Source organism: Esox lucius, chromosome 24 (genome assembly GCF_011004845.1).
Source record: "Esox lucius isolate fEsoLuc1 chromosome 24, fEsoLuc1.pri, whole genome shotgun sequence".
NCBI classification, from domain to species: Eukaryota; Metazoa; Chordata; class Actinopteri; order Esociformes; family Esocidae; genus Esox; species Esox lucius.
This window is the reverse complement of record NC_047592.1, coordinates 6,745,155-6,765,781: the sequence shown is the minus strand read 5'-3', so window position 1 is coordinate 6,765,781 and position 20,627 is coordinate 6,745,155. Positions and strand designations below refer to the sequence as shown.

Genomic DNA, 20,627 nt, shown 5'->3' with positions numbered 1-20,627 from the left:
ATTTCTACTGGAGCAATGCTTTCTACTTATCGTTATACCAACCCCTCATTGGATGTGTGTCAGCTAGCAAAGTTAGACGTGCAATTAACTCAACTCCCATTTGCGGTTGATTTTAGAGCCCCTGTTCACTCCTAAAAGGGTCATCCTATAGCTGAGACTATTGGGGGACAGTGAGTTCATACTCCATTACTGGCTTGCAACACCGCAAAACATCACTTTACCAGGTTCCTGTAATGTAATGTAAACAGCAGACAAACACCACAAACCCATCTGTTTCCTGATTAGCCAAGTCTAATTTGTTTAGCAAGTTTGGGTGAAATGGGATCGTTGTGAAAATACGGACAGACATTGCAACAGTAACCAAGGCGTGGCTGATACAGTCAACTGGCATTCAGGAAGTCTTAAACTTGTCTCTTTGTTTTGTGTTTTTTTTTAGACGGACGAAAGGGCTGCTGGGTTGAAGCTTTATTGTCCTCGTCATCACCGAACCATCGGACCTGAGAAAGAGAGTGAAGAGACGGAGAGAGGACGAGACAAAACGAGGGATGACAAGAGAGAGTGAGACAAGTGTACCATGAGCACAGGCTTTTCCTCGGTTGGGAGGGACCGGCAGGGACCGAGCCACCTATCTTACGGTGACAAGCGGCAAATGGGGGCCCATTACCATACAGAATGTTAATGCCAAAGTTTGGGCCCCGGGGAGTGTCCCCGTTTCCCCAAAAAGAACAGAGTATGTCTGCCAGGGTGCACGCATGACAGCGTCTATTCACCCCCATGAGAGAGGCAGATAATAACCGTATAAATCACAAGAGACTCCTCCCCCCCCCCCGCACCCCCCAACCCGAATCACTTCTCTCTCCCTTATTCCCTTTTTCTCTGTCTGTACAACTAACAAAGACTCCTTCCTGTACTCTGTCTTTTCTTCTTGTCTATCTCTTCATTTTCAATAGCCAGCTCCTTATTTCTCTATCCTCTTATTACTTCAGCTCCCTCTTTTGCTTTCTCCATCCCTTTCAGTGCGTCTCTCTATTGCTCTCTCTCTGCCTCTTAATCTCTCCTTCAGCTTTTCTTGTTTCTCTCGCCTTAAAAGACTACGGGGCTGGGTCGGTGGCGCTGGTTCTGTCTGAATGAGATGCAGCTTATGTACAATTTAGATAAAAATGTAGATAAAAATTGGTTGAGGGGTAGGCTATTTTAAACAACCCCAACCCCTTTCCTAACCCTAAACGAATTCCATGAACCTGCAACAAAGATTTAATTTTGACAAAGTCCGTGTGTGTACTAGAGCTTACTGAAGCAGCCATTTATATTGATTACATCACTCCATTTAGAATGTGTAATCACCCCTCCAATGCAAAACTGAAGAGTGCATTCACCACAGCGCAAAGGGTCTCCTGTATGTGATTTGCCATCTGTGTATGTTGTAAACAAAACAGTATGCAGACAGTGCTAACGCTAATGTCCACGGCTACGGCACGAATGCCCTTCTAAACTTGAGAGAAACAGCTAGATGTTGCCTTATAGTGTGTACTTAAGGCTGTCTTTGGATGAGCTATCGTTGAAGTGAAACAATTCACCTTGTGGGGGAAAAATAAAATGCTAGCCTATAGCGCAAACATTGCAGTTTATTTGGAGCTAACCGCTAGCGCGGCTTTGTTTCTGACAGTGAAGTCTTCTGTGTCACTGAAGGCCAATGCCCCTCTTTCTCCAGTGTTTCTTTTTTTTTTATTACTCTTTTCCTTTTTTTCTGTCATTATAAGACATTCATGAGAGAGGCCCGGTTCTGGCTGCATCCCTCCAGGCTCCGAGTGGTGGGGTCTGGGTTCTCTCTGTCTGTCTGACATTGAGATGCCGGTGCTGCTGAGCTGAGAGAGAAATAGATAGATAGATTGGGGGTGGGGTGTGTGTGTGGGGGGGAGGGGGGGTGGCGAGGGGGGAGATAAAGTTGGTAGCGAGATTGTCTATTCAGGCGCCTCCGGGGGGCAGCTAGCATGCTTCTGAGTCATAGGGATGACTTGGTCAGTGTTGCGTCGCCCATATCAATTCCATTTCGGGGGAGTCGAGACACTCTATCCAGCTCACACGAGTCAAGTGCTGACAGCGTGCAACCCTGGTAGAGCACCAGCTCAAACACTGGACCAGTGGAAGTAACGTTGTCGAGAGACGACCCAACCCCCCCACCCACCCCTGCACGGAGACGCTGGCTATCAATGGCGCTTTGCTCAGTGCACTATAACTGCCCACGCTAGTCACTTCTGGCTACATAAAGTGAGTAAAAGGCTATCGCCATCATCAAAAGGGAGGGCATGCTATGCGCTTTCTGGGCTAATTCACTCCACAATCTGGGCCCTTCACTCTAGCCACTGAATGGGAGGTCTTAAGCAAGTAGCTGCATCGAACTACAAATAAATATTGCTTTATGATCGCGTTGCCTGGACCCCAATCCCTGGGCACCTCCGTGGTGCATCCACAGTGAATGTACAGGTAGGGGGGCTGAATGTGTCTGGCTGTGCGTGTGTTTCTCAGCCGTTAAGCATGCCCACGCAAGCCACCACAGTGATACACAGAGAGAGGACTCTCTCGGCGGAGCAGACTGAACGGCCACCTTCCGAGCAGCACCGACCACTGGGTGTCACCTTTGAAGTCACTCCTTGAGGTAGAAAAACACTGTTCCAATGGTTATAAATAATCTATCAAAGCAGAAGGCTGTGGTCCTGTGTATATAGCCATAATGCCCTTTAATCCGTCAACAACCCCCCCTCCCCCACAGCAAATCCCATATCTCATCATTTCTCTTTTCCTCTCGCACCCTCTACTTCCTCATAACCGCCTTTAAAAACAACAATAACAACAAAGCCGTGGTTACAGACGGTTGCTAGGCTACCCCGGCGCAATTGGTTCTCATTATGGGGGTGGGATCTTAGTTTAATCCACAGGAATTGTAATTGACTCCAATGTAAAGATGCTTAGTTTCCTCGGGCACAACATACTGGGGGAAGAATAGACCTGCGCCAAGCCGCTCACGCAGCCGCTTAATTGAAAATGAACAAACTTAATTTCGACCCGCTCTTGTAGCACGACCCTCAAGTAATGCCGAAACAAAGCGTCTATTGTGCTCCCCTCAGTGCAGAGAAAGAAAACAGTCGTTTGTAATGTGAACCCTGTCGTCGTGGTGATGACTCTGGTAAGAGTCAGAGGGTGAGCCTTGTCTGGACGACACCCCTACTCAAGTGTCACGCCGGATTCCACACAGGCGTCGTCAGTGGTCACCAGCGGTCGGCTAACACCGCGCACACACACACACACACAAACACACAACGCACAGCAGCGTTGACACGTTGACAGGCACGTCACGGGGGTGTCGCACACAAGCAGCGGTGTCACATGGCAGCCGGGTTACGGCGATAGCGGGAGGCTTTGACGCACACAGACGTATCTGGGTCTTTTGCTGATGTAGTTCTTTACCAAAAATCTGGTAAAGTATTGTATATTATACACCAAGCAGCATTGCACCCTCCTTCCCATTGCTGGATGGCCTCTGAAGCTAAATCGAGTTGATTCACGGCACCAGGATGGGAGACCAGATGTAGCCAAACGGGGTCACAGCCAGTAGGGGGCACACTACCCTCTCCTCTAAAGATCAAATCCAAATTCCCCAGGGCAGTGAATGGGACATTGCCGTGCATATGGTTCTGTCTTGAAATGGGGAGTAAAACAGTTGTCTAAACAGTTTGTGGTCACTAAAGATCTCATGGCGATTACCATAAGAGTAGGGGTGTTAAAAGAGTGTCATGGCTACATTTCCATCTGGCCTTTTTGTCCTCATGGCCATTTAATAATCCCCAACTTCTAATTAACACATAACATCCTTTTGCAAGAAAAAATAAAGTTTAGATGTAAAGCACTATAGATAATAAAAACATGCAGTCAATATTGTATGTAATTTGCTCTGGAGAAGTGTCTCAGCCAAATGACAGCATGTAAAATGACTTTTAGAGTCAAAATCAGCGGCTTAACCACCGTCCACCAGTCGGGCCGGCGCTGTCCCAGATAGCTGACAGTCTATTACATTTAAATAGCCCATAATTGCCACTAGTTGGCAGTTTTCAAGTCGCATATTGATGTTTTTCCCCATCTGTATCAACGTTTAATAATCCTCGATCTGGCGTCATCTGGCTCTGGCGTGTGTCTGTGCATGCAGTTCATGCCCTTGCATTTGGGCACCGCATCAACGTCTCAATTGAGGGTGGGAGTGCATGGTTGATGAGGCAATATCGGTGCAGACCTAAACAAGTTCAACCTTCCGCCGTTGCCACACCCCGCCCACCGTGTCCTCTCGCCACTGCCCATCATCATTCCTCTCTCCTCCTACCAGTCAGACCAGATTTCCTTTCGGGCCGTTTTAATGGACTCTCTCACCCAGGGCTCCGTACGTCCGGAATGTTCCACCGGACGACCTCCGGCTGGTGACGGAGTGACCCGCGTGGCGACGCCCTGGCGGTCCCTCCGGCGGTGACCGTTCCCTCGCCGAGCCCGCCAGACTGTTCACGCCTCGATGCCTCTCGGCCGGGCTCTGCTCTGGTGTCTCTCCGTCGGCTAAGAGGGTCGGCACAGTCGGATGGGGACTGAGCCCGCGTGTGCATGCGTGCACGGACGGGCTCCCGTACACTGTCTTGCCTTTATGTCTGAAATTAGAATTGTGTGTGTGTGTGTGTGTGTGTGTGTGTGTGTGTGTGTGCGTGTGTGTGTGTGTGTGAGAGTGTGTGTGTGTGTGTGGGCGCGTGTGCATATTTGGGCAAAAACGCGCCTCCGCAGGTGTGTCTGAGTGTGTCTGTTTTGTGGCACACAGGTGTCACTGTGTACCACTTCACGTGTGTCTCCACGAGGACAGTCAGTGGGAGTTGATGGATGCTCTACGCAGCAGCACAGCCGGAATGATTAAGAGCGCGGGGCGCGCGGCGCACGACGATGATTAGAGCTCTAAAACAGGGATTAGCCAAGCATCATGGCCCCATTTCAAGTGTCAATCAACGAGTCGGTCCGCTGAAAAAAAAAAAAAAAAAAAGGGCCGGTTTCAAACAGCCACGCGGCGCTGTTCATCTTCGCCGGGCTCCTTCCAATACGTCAACTCTGTCATAGCTTGAAGGTCACTGTGAGAGAGACGCACACAAGCAATCGAGGCACGGCGCCTGTTTTGCAGTCAATTAGGTGTTCATCTGCTAGGGAGGAGATAGAGAGGGGACGGGGACACGGGGGTTTATGGCCACTCAGGGGCGGAGGACTCGGGGCTGTTCCTTGGGCTGTTTGCGTTGATGTCCACAGCGGTGTGGACGGGCTTCAGCTTCATGTGTTACACTCCGATTGGTGTCAAGACGTTTTCCCCGTGTCTTCGGTGTCGCACGTTTTCTTTTTGTCTTCCCTCTCAAATTCTGTCCGTTTTCTTCTGCTCTTTCCGTCCTCCCTCAATTTCTCGGATCTTCTTTACTCTCACTTTCTATTCCTTCTCTGCTCGTTCATTTCTCCTTCTCTCTCTCTCTGCAGTCATGTTCTCTCTGTGTCTTGGTTTTTCCCTCACTCTCCTCTCCATCTCTTCTGGTATTTCTCTCCTTCCGTTTCTCCATTTCCCCTCACCCCCTCCCCCCCCTACCTCCTGAACTCCAGATACCTGAGATAAGGGGACCTGGCTGTCAGTACCATCATAACAGACCCAACTGGGGAACACACATTTCATCTGATAAGCAGGCCACCGCCGGGGGGAGGACAGTATGAATTATGGGTAGACGGTGGGAACACTACAGGAAAGCAATCGCCTCTTCTGTAGGGGAGTGATTAAGAAAAGCTTACGTAACGCGGGCGTGTTCCACGTTACATCCTTAAAACCCAACGGATGTGACCAAAAGCCTGTCTGACCACATCCACGTTACTCGTGAGGTCTGTCCTTCATTACCGGCGTCGTCATCAGTCGCCACCCATACGAGCATGAGAAACGGTTGTTTTCCGTTCTCCTGTATTTGAGACGCGAGCGCCGCATCTCTCCCGTTTTCCCCTGCTGGTGCACGTTTACAGGCTGTCAATCTCCTGAGCGGCAGACATTAGTGAGACCATCAGAGGGAGACACACTCACACTGGGGACCCTCTCCCCCGTCTGCCTTCAGCTCGCTACGCCGACACCCCCCCTCCCAGCCCGGCCGACACAATAACGCCCCCCCCCCCCCCCCCCCAACTCCTTGGGAATAAAAGGAGGAAAAACGGCAACAGTGAATCTGTTAGCGTGGCGGTCACGGCTCGGGGGTTGTCGGCCGACCAAGCCTGCCGATAGTGGGCACCGCGCGCGCGCGCGCGTCAGGGATGGCAGTGAGAGTCCGACAAACATGGCGGGTGGAATGTGAACGATCTCACTCGGTTATGAAACCACCCATGCCCTTTTCGGTTCGATAAATTATCTTTCTTAGATACTTTGGTGTGTTGAGAGCTTTTGTTGCACTGAGGAGAAAAAAAAATGTGGAATGTTGACCTAGGACGTATGAGTCCAGATATCCAAATGTCAAATGTGTTTTTAGTTGGGTTTTTTGGCGCTAGGTGGGGGGTTCCAGACAGAAAAAAGTAAACTGAGGTAAATTTAAAGAAAGAAAAGTTGGAGATGTTTTAACTTCTGTGAGTCCGTTGACCTATGCAAAGTCAAGTTCTGTCGACGGAGAAGCAGAATTTTAAATTCATATTATATTTACATTTGTATTCTCAAAGGTGACTCATCTAGCGAATTGTGACGTCTGGTCTGTAGGAATACATAAATGTAATGTAAAAAATAAGTGCTATAGACTTTTTAAGTCATAACTCTGTGAAAAGACTTTGTAATCTGTTGGATTTAATGAAACCCTGTACCAAGAGTGAGTGAAAGGCTGAAATAACATTAGGCTGCGAACAATGGCAGCCTTTACAGTACATATTAAAGCCTTAACAGTGAGACCTAATTGCCTGGTTGGTGAATGGGGCACGAGGCAGCTGACTCCTGGAACTGCAATGTCAAGCTGACCGAGCAGGCCGTCTACCTTCCTCTCTCTTTTTCTCGTCCTCCAAATGAGAAAAAGTTTCCAGGTCCCCGTTGATTGAACTTCCTTATCGAACTGCACATCTCTCCCGGTGCCGTGTTCCTTTTGTTTAGCAGATCCTTCTCAGAGGGAGTCAGATTTTTCTTATTACCTGTGCAAATAGTAGACTGGTGGTGTGGGTGGGGGGGGGGGGGTTGTGAGCTACAGTGTTCTTTCTTTGCTTTTCGTTTCGACATGTCGACACCCCTCGGGCTCTTTTACTTTCCTCAAATGTCAGAGAATCGAGTTTGACCCTGGCTACGGGTCCCGGCGTGGCCAAGGTCTGCCCGACACAGTCGCCATGACCCGGGCTGCATTTTTCTTCCATAAGATGGATCAACTTTAAATACACTTTTCCAGTGCTGGTAATTGACCCTGACAACATGATATCCCACTTGAGTATTTTCCGCATGTGGCACAATCGATAAGTGCCAAGGCCCGCTACGGTTTCCATGAGTCACGGGTAGACACAGATGGGTGTGTACAGGCGGCGCGATCCCTCAGTGTAGCCAACCACTAACATCCACCACTATCTATCCCAGGGCACTAATCAAGCCTGGAATAGCTGATCAATACCCTGGGTGGAAATAAAGCAGACAACAGATTATTGGACCCCGGGGTTGGGCTGGCGGCGGAGCGCGGTTGAACGTACGGCGAGCCAGCAGGAGGTGGCCAGAGGAGACGCGGCGGGGAGGCGGGCTGAGTGATTTGTTCGGAGACACTGCGAGACGCGGGAGACCTGAGGGAGTGTATGTTCCCACACAGAGTGAGGTGGTGGGGGGGGGGGGGGGGGGGGTGTGGACACTTTGGCCTCGGATATCCTGGGCAGAAAATCATCCGCTAAACTCTTATTCATTTTGCAAGTAACACCCTTCAGGAATCCGTGCGATATCTTTAACATATAGGTCAGACAATTTACATGGATTCTGAACACGGGCCCTTTAAGACGAGCTTGAAGATGAGAGCGGGTTTGGACTGGCACGATCCAGTGCTGGTCACCTAGACCTGGGGCATGACCGCGGGAGGTTGGGAGGGAACACTGTAGACTGTTGGTGTTTTCTAGAAGAACTAATTTAATCCCATCAACATGTATATGAATTATATGAATCAGTTACGCTTGTAATTACTCGCTTTCTATGCCTCATAAACAAAACTGCTGGTGCGTATTTAATCCTCCTGTTTAATTTTCATGAAACAAATTCCAGACAAAGGAGATCATGTATGTAAAAAAAGATCCATGAAAACACAACCTGAAATTTGCCATCGTCAGAGGACAAAACGCCACCCACAGGCAAACAAACATTCAGACGGGCAGACGTGGTGCATTGTGGGTTTACAGCCGCGGCACCGGATGTGCGTGTGATAACGTTTCAGGAACACAATTAACAACCTTCCTTATAACCCTGAAGCCTGGTGAGAGAGAGAGTATAAGTCAGTCACTTGGTAAGGAAAGTCACCACTGGAGCCATGCCTCAGAGCTAATCCCTGGGTCGATGCTAATCATTGCATTAATCCGGACGAATCACTACATTAGCTATTAGACTCTGATACTGTCACACAAAGGACGACGGCAGAAAACCAATAAAAAAACACTCTGAAAAGTGAAGTGCACGTTGTTACTGTCGGACACTTCAGAAATGGCCAGAATACATTTCTGATGTCTAATGGGAATACGGGGAATACACTGTACAACATACCTAAAACAGCTTTTTATTTGCATATTCCGTAGACAAAGCAGTGGTTGAGGGGGGGGGGGGTATATAGTTGCTTGGTAAGGGGAGGAAATGAGAGGACATGTACAAGCGCCATCCCAGTTGTAAACATGGCTGTTGTATATTCAACAAGGACCTTCCTCTCCATGTTAGGTGTTGAATATTCAACAGGAGGCCCCACCCCCACACCGTAGTTCCACAGCAACGTGTCTGCGGCCCTCTATGAAGCCCCCCCCCCCTATTTACAAATGGTAATGACAAGGAATATGAATACTGCATCAACATTTGTGTCAATATCTGCTGGTAATACAGAGTTTCCCCAGTCGAAAGCCTTATCTTATAATTAGCAGTGATAACAATAGCCACTCTGAAGAAGCTTGTCTGCCTCGCTCACACTGGTCTTCTCTTATCTTGTTTTTAAATTAATGCATGAAATGTGTGTTAGGAGTAGGGAAATGCTATTTTTACTTGGACACGCTCAGCTGGTGCTGTGTGCTCTTTTCGGGGGGTGTAATTAATTGAAAATCATTATTTTCCATTTCTGAGGATGGCAAATACATTCTTGAGATAGGCATCATTGAGAGATTGAACGCTTGCATGTCTGAGAACGAAGCACGCCGGAAAGACTTCAGCAAGGACGTCGGGTTAGCTTCCCTCTTTCACTCGGCTAACGCAACTACTCCTGCTAATTCAGATTCAAGATACTGTATTGTAATGTGGCTTAGCCTGTATCATAGATCCCTAAGGGGTAAGCAGTGTAGATGGGAATACGGCAAAGCAATATCATAAAGCACAATAAAGGGTTTGAAAAGAAATCCCCTTGGACCATTCCACAAATACCTATCACACATCTCTCAAGCATCCAGATAGAAGATCCACATACGTTTTCTACTGGGTGCGTTCAGGAGGGGGAAGACTCCTAGAGGCGAAACGTCATTTTAATGAACCGCTCAAAAAAATGCCAGCCGTGTAATTCACTAAATGACCCAAGATCCTTTTAGAAAGAGATGAGCTCAGCACATAGAGCATGCTAATTAACACCCCACTCACAACTGGAAAGAACAAATCATGGGCCCGCTTTAAAATGTCAAGATAACCAATTACCAAATGAAAATGGCCATTACCAGCTCCATGTTGGCCACAGGTGATGAAACTACCTGGAATAACGGGGGGGGGGTGAGAGGAAAAAGGAGGGAGAATTTAATAGTTTCTCCAGATTGCACCTGACCATAGACCGCCTAACAGGTGGATGCTTTTCAGAAAAGTAATTGGCATAAAATGAAAGATCCCAAGTCAAAGTTGAAATGGACGGTAGAAACATGAAAATGTTCTGTATTTTTCAACGAAAGTTGAGGACCGACGTTTAATGTTTCCCACACACGTTTCCCCGTCCGTCTCTCCCCGCCCCTGGACCGCGTGCGAGCCGTGACGGTCATCGTTCGTCCAAAGCGACTTCCGTAGCCCTTCCTGGGAGAGCTCACGCCGAGCTGAGTGACCTGGCATTGTTTGACCCGCAATAAATAACTTCTATTAACAGTGCCGTTTTGTTTAGCGATTCCGTCCACTACACAGATCATAATCTCTGCTGACAAAGGCACCAGGACCAATATTGTTCTTCAGGCAGTTGCTCGGGAGATGGAGATAGACATCGTGTTTTAGTGAAGAATGGACCTCTGGGTGACTGGCAGATGACTCACAGCCCGATGAAGTGAGCGAGTGAGAGGGGACTGAGAAGGGACAGAAGTATCCCTTGTGTGTCAGATGAAAGATGGAAGCACAACAGCGACGGGGAAAGTGTCCCAGCCCTTCACTCAGAAATTACAGTGCATGTGTGTAGGGGGCACTAAATCCACAGAAACAATTGGGTAGCAATCATCTCTGACACAGAAAGAGACGGGCCTCCTCGCTGCTCCTGACGGACGGACTCGTCAGCCCCCCCACCCCCCCGCCAGCTTTAATACATGCAAATAACAGACAGACGTTGACACGGAGCAAATTTACGGTGCCTCGCAAATTTTTAGGTCGCAGGAAGTGGAGGGTAATTCGTGGCCATTACTCTGTTGTCCGGATGCCTGATAATGCCTCTAGTGTTAGCTGCTCTGACTGGGTAATTTGGGGGGAATAAGCCATGTCATTGTATCCGTGTGTACGGTCCTCCGTCAGAAGACGGGGGCTTTTTCCGACCGAGCGGTTCACTCTCTGACTGAGCCCCGGGTGAAGGAGGGGAGCGGAAAGAAAGGGAGATGGGGAGAAGGCCCGACTGTTGCACAGTTCAAGTGTCCATGCCCACCCCGCCCAACCCAACCCAACCCGCCCCGCCCAACCCGCCCGCCCAACCCAACCCAACCCACCCCGCCCAACCGCATGTTACTCTAAAGTAACATTCATCCTCAATTAGAAAAAATAAAAAAAAGTTATTTTGAAGTTTTGGAGGCTTTTGTCCGGTCGGGCGTTTGCCTTGGGTGAGTCACCGATGCAGATATGAATGACGGGCTTGCTGGGTAATATCTGGACACCTCATAGAGAGATGACAGAGTTGAATGTGTGTGTGTGTGTGTGTGTGTGTGTATATGGGGGGGATCAGGATCTCTATGCAGTGGGGGGTGTGGTTAGAACAGTGATAACTTCACTGTGAATGGACCCATTTACGGACAGTTGTAGAACGAAGAACCCTGGTCATTAAGTGGGTTCTGTAAAAAGCCCTGCCCCAGCCCCACCATAACAACCGGCCATTTTATGTTCAACTCAAACTGCAACAGTCCTTTCCATTTTAGAAATAATTATAGTCACAGTTATAGGTCACAAACTCCTTTACACGTAAACATTGAATCAGGTACATGCACGTGTCTGTGCAGTGGGAGTGTGTGTGTTCGAGATGTGGCAGGTTGTACACCAACGCACAAACCGCAGAATTCGCCATGGCATGTATGGCATTAAAAGTGAACACACTCTCAGACATGCACAAACACACAAGCCAGACACACAGCACAACACCCAAACACTTGAGAATGGATTTTGGGGGCATCCGCACATTCTTTTCGCCCTGCTCATGTCGTACTCTGCAAAATATCATCAGACACGTAATTGATAATATGAGAATTTAAGAAAGCCGGAGCTAAATTGCAGTCCATCTGCATATAATATCTGATCATGTGCCAGCCGTTACACCTGTCATCAGCTGTTTTGCTTTGAGGTCCTTCTGACTTAAGTTTGATTTTCAGCAACTGAAAGGCATGTTCACCTAAATATAAATATGGACATTGGTTTGGCCGGTCAATAATTTAGCAATTTTACACCCCGGAAATCTCTCTAGCTGACATAGCGGAATTTCTGGGGGCATTTTCTTTCTGACATGAGGATTCTCCGACCTGTGCATTCATAGCTCTTCACCTGTACTTTACCAGACAATGTATTTTTTGTACACCACACACTTGATCCTGCTGCCATCAAGATAATCCACAAATCCAAGCGGGCTTGTTCCAGTGGCTGCCATTTGTGGTTCAAGACAAAACACCGGTCTCAACCATTTTTAGCTGATGATGGTGAAATACTAAGAACCTGTCTTTCGCAACTCTTTCCTCTGGCCATCGTAATGTTATATATCATTTTTGTGCCACATACATTTCCAAAATAATCTTCTGTTCTTTTAGAATGTAACAGGCTATTTAAAGATATACTGGAGTCATCTTGGTCTGAGGTGATATCAAATCCCATCCATTTTTTTTTTTTTACAGCTCAATAATGTCTTAATAGAAACCTAGGTTTAAAACAATAACAGTCCACTGTTCAGAGTTTATCAGAGATACCACAGTTCGATCAAATTTTAGCAGAGTACATATTGCATCGGCAGTTTGGTCTATTAACAATTTTGGTTTTGTTCACGGTCATCAATCTGGCATAAAAAAAGTTTAATCTTTGGCAAGCGTGTGCTGCAGTGAGCTGTAACAATGTAACATGGAGGCAGGACACACGGGCAGGGGGAACAAACGTTGTCTCTGTAGATCAGGGGTGTCAAACCGGTTCCACGGAGGGCCGAGTGTCTGCAGGTCTTTGGGTTTTCTGTAGATTATCTGTCTGGTCAAATTCACTAATGCCCTTCCAACCTCTGGTGGTACTAAAACATTGGCATTTTTTGACTTTATAAATCTACATTCCAAAACAGGTCCCATCCATCAAATTCCAAACAAAGAATTTGGTGTTTTGGACTATGGTAAAAAAATATATATTACACCGAAGGGCTTGCTATTGTTGACAGAATGAGGTGCAACACCTCCAGTGCAGTTAAGCTGTATCCTCTGGTAAATAAATAAATAAATATAACACAACAATACGAACTTAAACCTACAGTGGAGGGTTAAAAACTGTACGAGAAGGACACAAAAAAAACGTAACACGTCCTCTGGGTGACAAACCTACGCTGAAGCTGATTGATGAAGGCCTGTGCTGCGTGTCGCCAATATGCAAATGGCCACAAGTCGTACTCTCACGTAGGGAGCTTTTGCAAACTGCAATGCGGGATCCATTATTAATTGAGTGAGTTAGCCTAGGTAATGTTCCACCACCTGGCACCACTGACTCACCTTAGCGTCAGCCACCGACAGCCCGTGCGCGTACAAACACCGGCTTGGATCAGAGGAACCAGCAACCTCCAACTTCAAAGCATCTCGGCGCATTTATTATTAACCGCAAATATTATTTTTGTTGCAGAGCTACCAAAGCTAAACGCGACTCCTGTGGAGTACAGGCGGAAATGAGCCGATGTTAAGGGGGTGTTTTTAGAGATGAGGCCGATAAGTTGGTTTCTCTTCTGAAGTTATGGCGTAAGATGAATCAGGTGTGGCACATGGGCAGAGGTTTTGGGAGTCATTTCCGGTTGGTGGTTTTCCAAATTGGCCGAACTGTATGTTTTTTTTTACTGACAGCTGAGGATGATGTGCTGTCATCATCAACCTGATTATCACCAACATCATTGTTATTATCCATGCAATCAACTATTTTGTGGTTTTGTCACTAGAGCTAACTGGAGGAGAGAAGAGGGTGTGCCCAATATATGGCAGGCAGTATTAAGGATTACTAAACTTGAGTTTTACACAATTGTTCAGTCATTTTATGACTCACAGCATCATTTGATAATACTTGCACTACAATATATTTTGCAATACTTAAAAAAGAGCACATAGGCCTGGCATTGCATTGTGAAATCATTGAAATGCACCTTCCACATCACGCATATGCAAATATTTAATTTTGTCTAATTAAATATGTTGCCACCCTCTAGTGGCCTACTGTTTCCGAATGCATTTGTAATCATCACCTGATTTTTACCAAACAGTATTGGTCTTTTGCCGAGTCTCTGTTGATAAAAGGCATAAATATATCTACATAAACACATCTGCTGGTCAGCCACGATGTAACGATTCGTACATAAACAACAGAAATGTCCATCAACACGTAGCCCAGAATACACCGTCCTGCGGTATCAGAACAGTGCATGCTGTGTAGTACAGTACATTGCCATTTTTAATATCAGTCAACGACAGAGGGCGACGGAGAGCAAGGATCAGTGCTGGCGACTGCTGGAATTCAGAGGAGCCTCAAAATGCAGCCGCAGCATTAACGGAATAGCAGCCTTGCTCCTTGTCTTTTATTGCAATGCCATACCCTCGCCGCACGCACTGCACAGCGGGCTACGGTACACGGGTCTCCCCGTTAAAGTGTTAGAGAGAGGGGAAGCTCGTAATCAGGGTGAATCCTTGCATTCAGTGGTGCGCGCGCGCACTCATGCACGCTTGCATACATTATTCTCGATGACAGCGAAGGCGTTTTGATGCAACATTCGTCCATGCATTCCAATATGTGCCATTTAATTGCCACCCCGACACCCGCACACGAGGCGTTAGTATTTCGGCACAGCCGGTGATGTACGCATTCACTATTGGTTTTCTTAACAACTTATATAACGCGACAGCTATATTCAGTATACTCCTTAGCATGTTGTCACCTTATCGTGTGTTTAAACCAGATCTGATAAGGCCCATGCAATGGTTTGTGGCAATCACAGGTGACTCTGCCCGTGACACTTCACCGCGGATGGCGCAGTGGCGGCAGTGGCGAGGTGCTCTCACTAGCCCATACACAGAAGTGTCTCGGTTCCGTAATGGAAATAAGAGACTAGGTAACGAAAGAAACGGCCTGAAAATGAAGAGCTGAAAGAGAATACGCTGATCTCCGGAGAAACCCAAGCCACAGGCGACCACACACATTCATATTCATCACAAAGAATCTCAGCACTACACCCATAATCCAACGCATATATCTCCTGTAAGGGCATAATACTGCTTTAAGAGAATACTGAGAAAAATAAGATAATAAAAAAAAAACGAATAAGGTAGGAATTAATGAACACTGGACCAGGAAACGTCACGGTTACAGATATGACTTGGATATAGGGCAGTATCGTACATGCGTAAAACATGCGTAAAAGTTTACGAACAGGTTTTGGCAGCCAACGGAACCAGCTGAGCGATGTTATAGTCAAGCCTTGTCCCCAAAAATGAGCCGCGACTGTCTCAACTTTAGTGAGGAATTATGAGATATTACAGGCTTCATAGCGCGCGCGCGTCTGTCTTCAGACCCTCCCATGACTAATAAAGAAAGCACCATCGTGTAAAATGCGACTGTCAACGATTTTCCATTGCCAGATGATATACAATACACGCATTGATATAATGAAAACGCTCTCCCGTGAAAGGGTCATTGGAATATTCTCTTTTTCAAGCCATCTCACTACAGTAATCAGTATACCCCGCGCCCTGACTAAGCAGCGACTAATACCATTCGAATGGATGCTTCTTTTTGTGAAGCATCGCAATTTAATTTTTATTCACGTGGCACTGAGTCACATTTGGTTAAATCTTTCCCTTATTAACAAGAATAAGGACCCCCTTCTTTACCCCTAGCCCCCCCCCCCCCCCCCTTTCAGCAAATACTTAGTCGGGTACCCTCTAGACCTACCGATCAAATTCAGCTCTGGTTAGGCTACGTGCGCTGCGGGGAAAGAAACTGGAGGGGGTGGAGAGAACGCTCGAGACTGCAATATCATTTGTGAATCGCTCTCACAGTGCCGCAGATAGGGTCTGCAAACGCACGCGGCGCTTATGCAGGTGAGGAACGGGTGCTTGGATTGAGCATGCCGGACAGCAGGATTCTCTCGTAGGATTTTACCGACATCATCCAGTATCCACATCGGAATTACAATTTTCCGTGGTTGTTTCATTTTTGTGTCTATCCCTGCGTTGTCAGGGGTTTTGTGCTGGGGAGTTTTTTTTCATTCTCTCCCGACTGCCTGTAACTCTGCGAACTATAAAGCACAGGCTGCTTGTTTTAATTGAGTAGAGGTAGAGAAATCATAGCGCTCGGGTGCTCCTTGGACGGGCAACTGGCCACATCATTTGCAGCTTATCCACCAAGGTAAGGGGGCAGAGCGGCTCCATAAAGTACTGTATCATCACAACTTGGGGAATCAGTGCGGACATTTCATTTCCACTATTCTGTGTTCTATTGGAAATATCCTTGGACAGAAAATCGGGACTGTTTGCATACATGAAAAGGGATTTTGAACATTTACATCGACTATCTGTTTTGAAATTGAAATAAGAGAAGGTTTTGGACATTTTTAGCATTCTAAGATATTCGGAATCCTATTGAATTTATTACATACGATATTACGGAACTGAACGGACGGTTTCGAACGTGTTTTGCCGAGACTGCGTATTTTTTTTTATTGAAATAAGGAAATAAACATTACCGTATTCCGTGCTGGGTAAAAGGATTGAAGAGAGCCAGTGCGCTTACTTGCTTTCATTCACTGCAGTTTTAGCGGTGTGTGAGGGTGCCCGGAGGATGAAGTCTCGCCCGTCATGAAAAGGAAGACTTCAGATTAACCGATAACGAAAAATACCCCCCCCATAAAAAAAAAAAAAAAAACGACATCCCCATTCGATTGAAGGTTTACAGTCCAGTGAACACGCAGCGGGGAACAATGAGGACTACTGGCGCAGTGGACTATTTATGCTACAGTATAGTTATCCTGCAGCTGCTGAATCAGCCCGCTGCCAAGCAAGTGCTCCGATATCGGTTGGCCGAGGAGGGACCCGCGGATGTCAAGATAGGAAACGTAGCCGCAGACCTCGGGATCGTCGCCGGGTCTGGCGAGGTGACATTTACCCTCGAGTCCGGGTCAGACTTTTTTAAAATAGACAACATAACAGGCGAGCTGACCACCAATGAAAGACGGATAGACCGTGAAAAATTACAGCAGTGCCAAATGATATTCGATGAAAACGAGTGTTTCATAGATTTTGAAGTGTCAGTAATTGGACCAGCGCAGAGCTGGGTCGACCTGTTCGAGGGGAAAGTTATAATTTTGGACATAAATGATAACACTCCTTCTTTTCCTTCTCCTGTGCTGACACTGTCTGTTGAGGAGAACAGACCAATTGGCACTCTCTATCTCCTGCCCACGGCCACCGACAGAGATTTCGGTAGAAACGGAATCGAGAGATATGAGCTTATTCAGGACAGCGGGGAGAGCTCCAGGCGCCTGGGCTCGAGCTCAGTGGGACGCGGGGCGGACAGCAGGAGATTCGACGAGGGGGCAGGCAGAAGCAGCGTATTTGAACTGCAAGTTGCTGACACAACCGACGGGGAGAAACAGCCACAGCTCATCATTAAAGGAGCCCTGGACAGGGAGCAGAGGGACTCTTATGAGCTCACCCTGCGTGTTAGAGATGGCGGTGACCCCCCACGCTCTTCCCAGGCCATCTTGAGGGTGATGATCACTGATGTGAATGACAACAGCCCCCGTTTTGAGAAGGCTGTGTATGAGGCAGACTTGCCAGAGAACAGCTCCCCCGGCGCCCCCATCTTGCAGCTGAAAGCAGCTGACGCGGACGTTGGGGTGAACGGGCAGATTGAGTATGTATTTGGGGCGGCCACAGAGTCAGTGCGCAGGCTGCTGAGGCTGGACGAGAGCTCCGGTTGGCTGAGCGTGCTCCACCGCATTGACCGCGAGGAGGTGAGCCAGTTGCGCTTCACAGTGATGGCGAGGGACCGGGGTCAGCCGCCCAAAATGGACAAGTCCACCGTGGTCCTGAACATCAAGGACGAGAACGACAACGTGCCCGCCATCGAGATCCGTAAGATCGGACGCATCTTCCTGAAAGACGGCGTGGCCAATGTGGCCGAGGACGTAGTCGTGGACACGCCGATAGCCTTGGTGCAGGTTTCGGACCGCGACCAGGGCGAGAACGGCATCGTGACCTGCACCGTGGTGGGTGATGTGCCGTTCCAGCTCAAGCCGGCCAGCGAGATTGAGGGTGAGATGAATAAGAAGAAATACTTCCTGCATACGTCGGCGCCGCTGGACTACGAGGCCACGCAGGAGTACAACGTGGTCATAGTGGCGGTGGACTCGGGTAGCCCCAGTCTGGCCAGCAATAACTCGCTCCTCGTAAAGGTGGGTGACTTCAACGACAACCCGCCCATTTTCAGTCAGAATGTGGTGGAGGTGTCCTTCCCCGAAAACAACGGCCCTGGCGAGAGGGTGCTCACTGTGCAGGCCATTGACGCGGACAGTGGCAAGAACGCGGAGATCGCCTACTCCCTGGATCCTTCGGTTAATGGGATATTCTCCATTGACGCCGACAGTGGGGACATTAGAGTGAACACCATTTTGGACCGGGAGCAGATGGAGAGGTATGAATTCAAAGTCATAGCCAAAGATAAAGGCATGCCCATTCTCCAGGGCTCGGCCACTGTTGTTGTCCGTGTGGCCGATAAAAATGACAACGAGCCAAAGTTCATGCAGGATGTGTTCACCTTCTACGTCAAAGAGAACCTCACGCCCAACAGCCCTGTTGGCATGGTGACTGTCATCGATGCTGACAAGGGTGACAACGCGGAGATGAGGCTCTGCGTCGAGGAGGAGGAGGAGGTCTTCTCCATCGAGAACGACACAGGCACAATTTTCTCCACCATGTCGTTCGACCGGGAGCAGAAGACCACGTACACATTCCGGGTCAAGGCTGTGGACGGTGGGGACCCAGCCAGATCGGCCACCGCCACCGTTTCACTCTTCGTGATGGACGAGAACGACAACCCGCCCACCGTCACCTTCCCCATAAACAGCTCCTACACCCTCCTGCCTCCCTCCAGCAACGTCAGGACCGTAGTGCGAACCGTCATGGCCACCGACGCGGACACGGGGATCAACGCCGACCTGAACTACAGCATCATCGGTGGCAACCCCTTCAAGCTGTTTGACATTGACGGTGGCAGCGGGGTCATCTCGCTGGTGGGGAAGCTGGAGCAGAAACACTACGGCCTCCACCGACTGGTGGTCCAGGTGAACGACAGCGGCCAGCCCTCCCAGAGCACCACGACCCTTGTGCACGTGTACGTGAACGAGACCCTGTCCAACTCCACCGTCGTGGAAACCCAGGTGGCCAAGAGCCTCGGCACGCCGCTCAACACCAACATAGCCGGAGACCCCAACTACGACCTGGGCAAGCAACGGCTGAGCATAGCCATCGGCGTGGTGTCAGGCATCATGACCGTCATCCTGATCATCCTCATCGTGGTCATGGCGCGCTACTGCCGCCCGAAGAACAAGAACGGCTACGAGGCCGGCAAGAAGGACCACGAGGACTTCTTCACGCCGCAGCAGCACGACAAGAGCAAGAAGCCCAAGAAGGACAAGAAGAACAAGAAGTCCAAGCAGCCACTGTACAGCAGCATCGTCACGGTGGAGGCCTCCAAGCCCAATGGCCAGCGCTACGACGGCGTCAACGAGAAGCTCTCCGACAGCCCCGGGATGGGCCGCTACCGGTCTGTTAATGGAGGGCCTGGGAGCCCGGATCTGGCCCGGCACTACAAATCCAGCTCCCCACTGCCCACGGTCCAGCTCCACCCTCAGTCGCCAACGGCCGGGAAAAAACACCAGGCCGTTCAGGACCTGCCCCCCGCCAACACCTTCGTTGGCACCGGAGATAACATTTCCCTTGGATCTGACCACTGCTCTGAGTACAGCAGTCAAACCATCAACAAATACAACAAGCAGGTAAGAGAACGTTGACTCGTGGGTTCCTGCTTCTTCACGTTCTATTTCCAGATGACTATTGCGTTCCTGTCCGTCAGTGTCATCATGTGCCGTAAGGCTTCCTGACGGGGCGGGTCTCAGTGGCCACGTGGCTTCTATGCTTGCTAATTGTGTCATGTTAGCTGTATTGATCTGTTTGCGTTTTTGGAGTGCTTTTAACCGTGTAATATTGAAGAGGAGACAGGGAACGTGGGTAGTCTATGCCAGGATATCATCTTCACTCGCCCAAGCTCTTTTGCTTTCTCTTTCAGCCGAGCCAGTCTTGTGAGGCGCTTTAGTTTGACTTGGGTGCCACTTATGTCGACTGGTGCACATATGTGTTTTGACTGTTGCAGGCAGCTCCCATATGGGTCTGGTTTGCAGCTGTTCTATTCCAGCAGAAAGTGTGTCGGGGTAGCTAAGACGCCCCTCTGCGTGTCCCAGCCCTCCTCTTAACGAGGACCACTTTTTTTCTTCCTGTCAGAGGGCAGGAAGAAAACATGAAAGAAAAAAAAAATAAAGACATTGTGATAATGAAGCACAGGACAGGGGCCTTGTAAAGGAATGCTAGCCATGGTGTCTTGTTTTACGGAGCCTATTCGGCTTGACTGGTACCATCTGGGCAGAAGGTCATCGAACATTCCCCGGCGCTGGTGCGTCTCCATTAACTCACAGGCCCATTGGTTAAAC

General features: G+C 48.7%; 1 protein-coding gene across 5 annotated transcripts in view; it reads left to right on the top strand.

Moving 5' to 3' along the window:
• Window positions 1-15,819: 15,819 nt before the first annotated feature.
• Window positions 15,820-20,627, top strand: part of pcdh7b (protocadherin 7b) — a 125,609-nt gene continuing 120,801 nt past the window's right edge. For all 5 annotated transcript variants that reach the window (XM_010887986.5, XM_013140475.4, XM_013140474.4 and 2 more), the window contains exon 1: window positions 15,820-19,919. In XM_010887986.5, coding sequence (XP_010886288.1) covers window positions 16,842-19,919 — 3,078 coding nt within the window. In that variant the 5' untranslated portion in view covers window positions 15,820-16,841. The remainder of the gene's footprint in view (window positions 19,920-20,627) is intronic.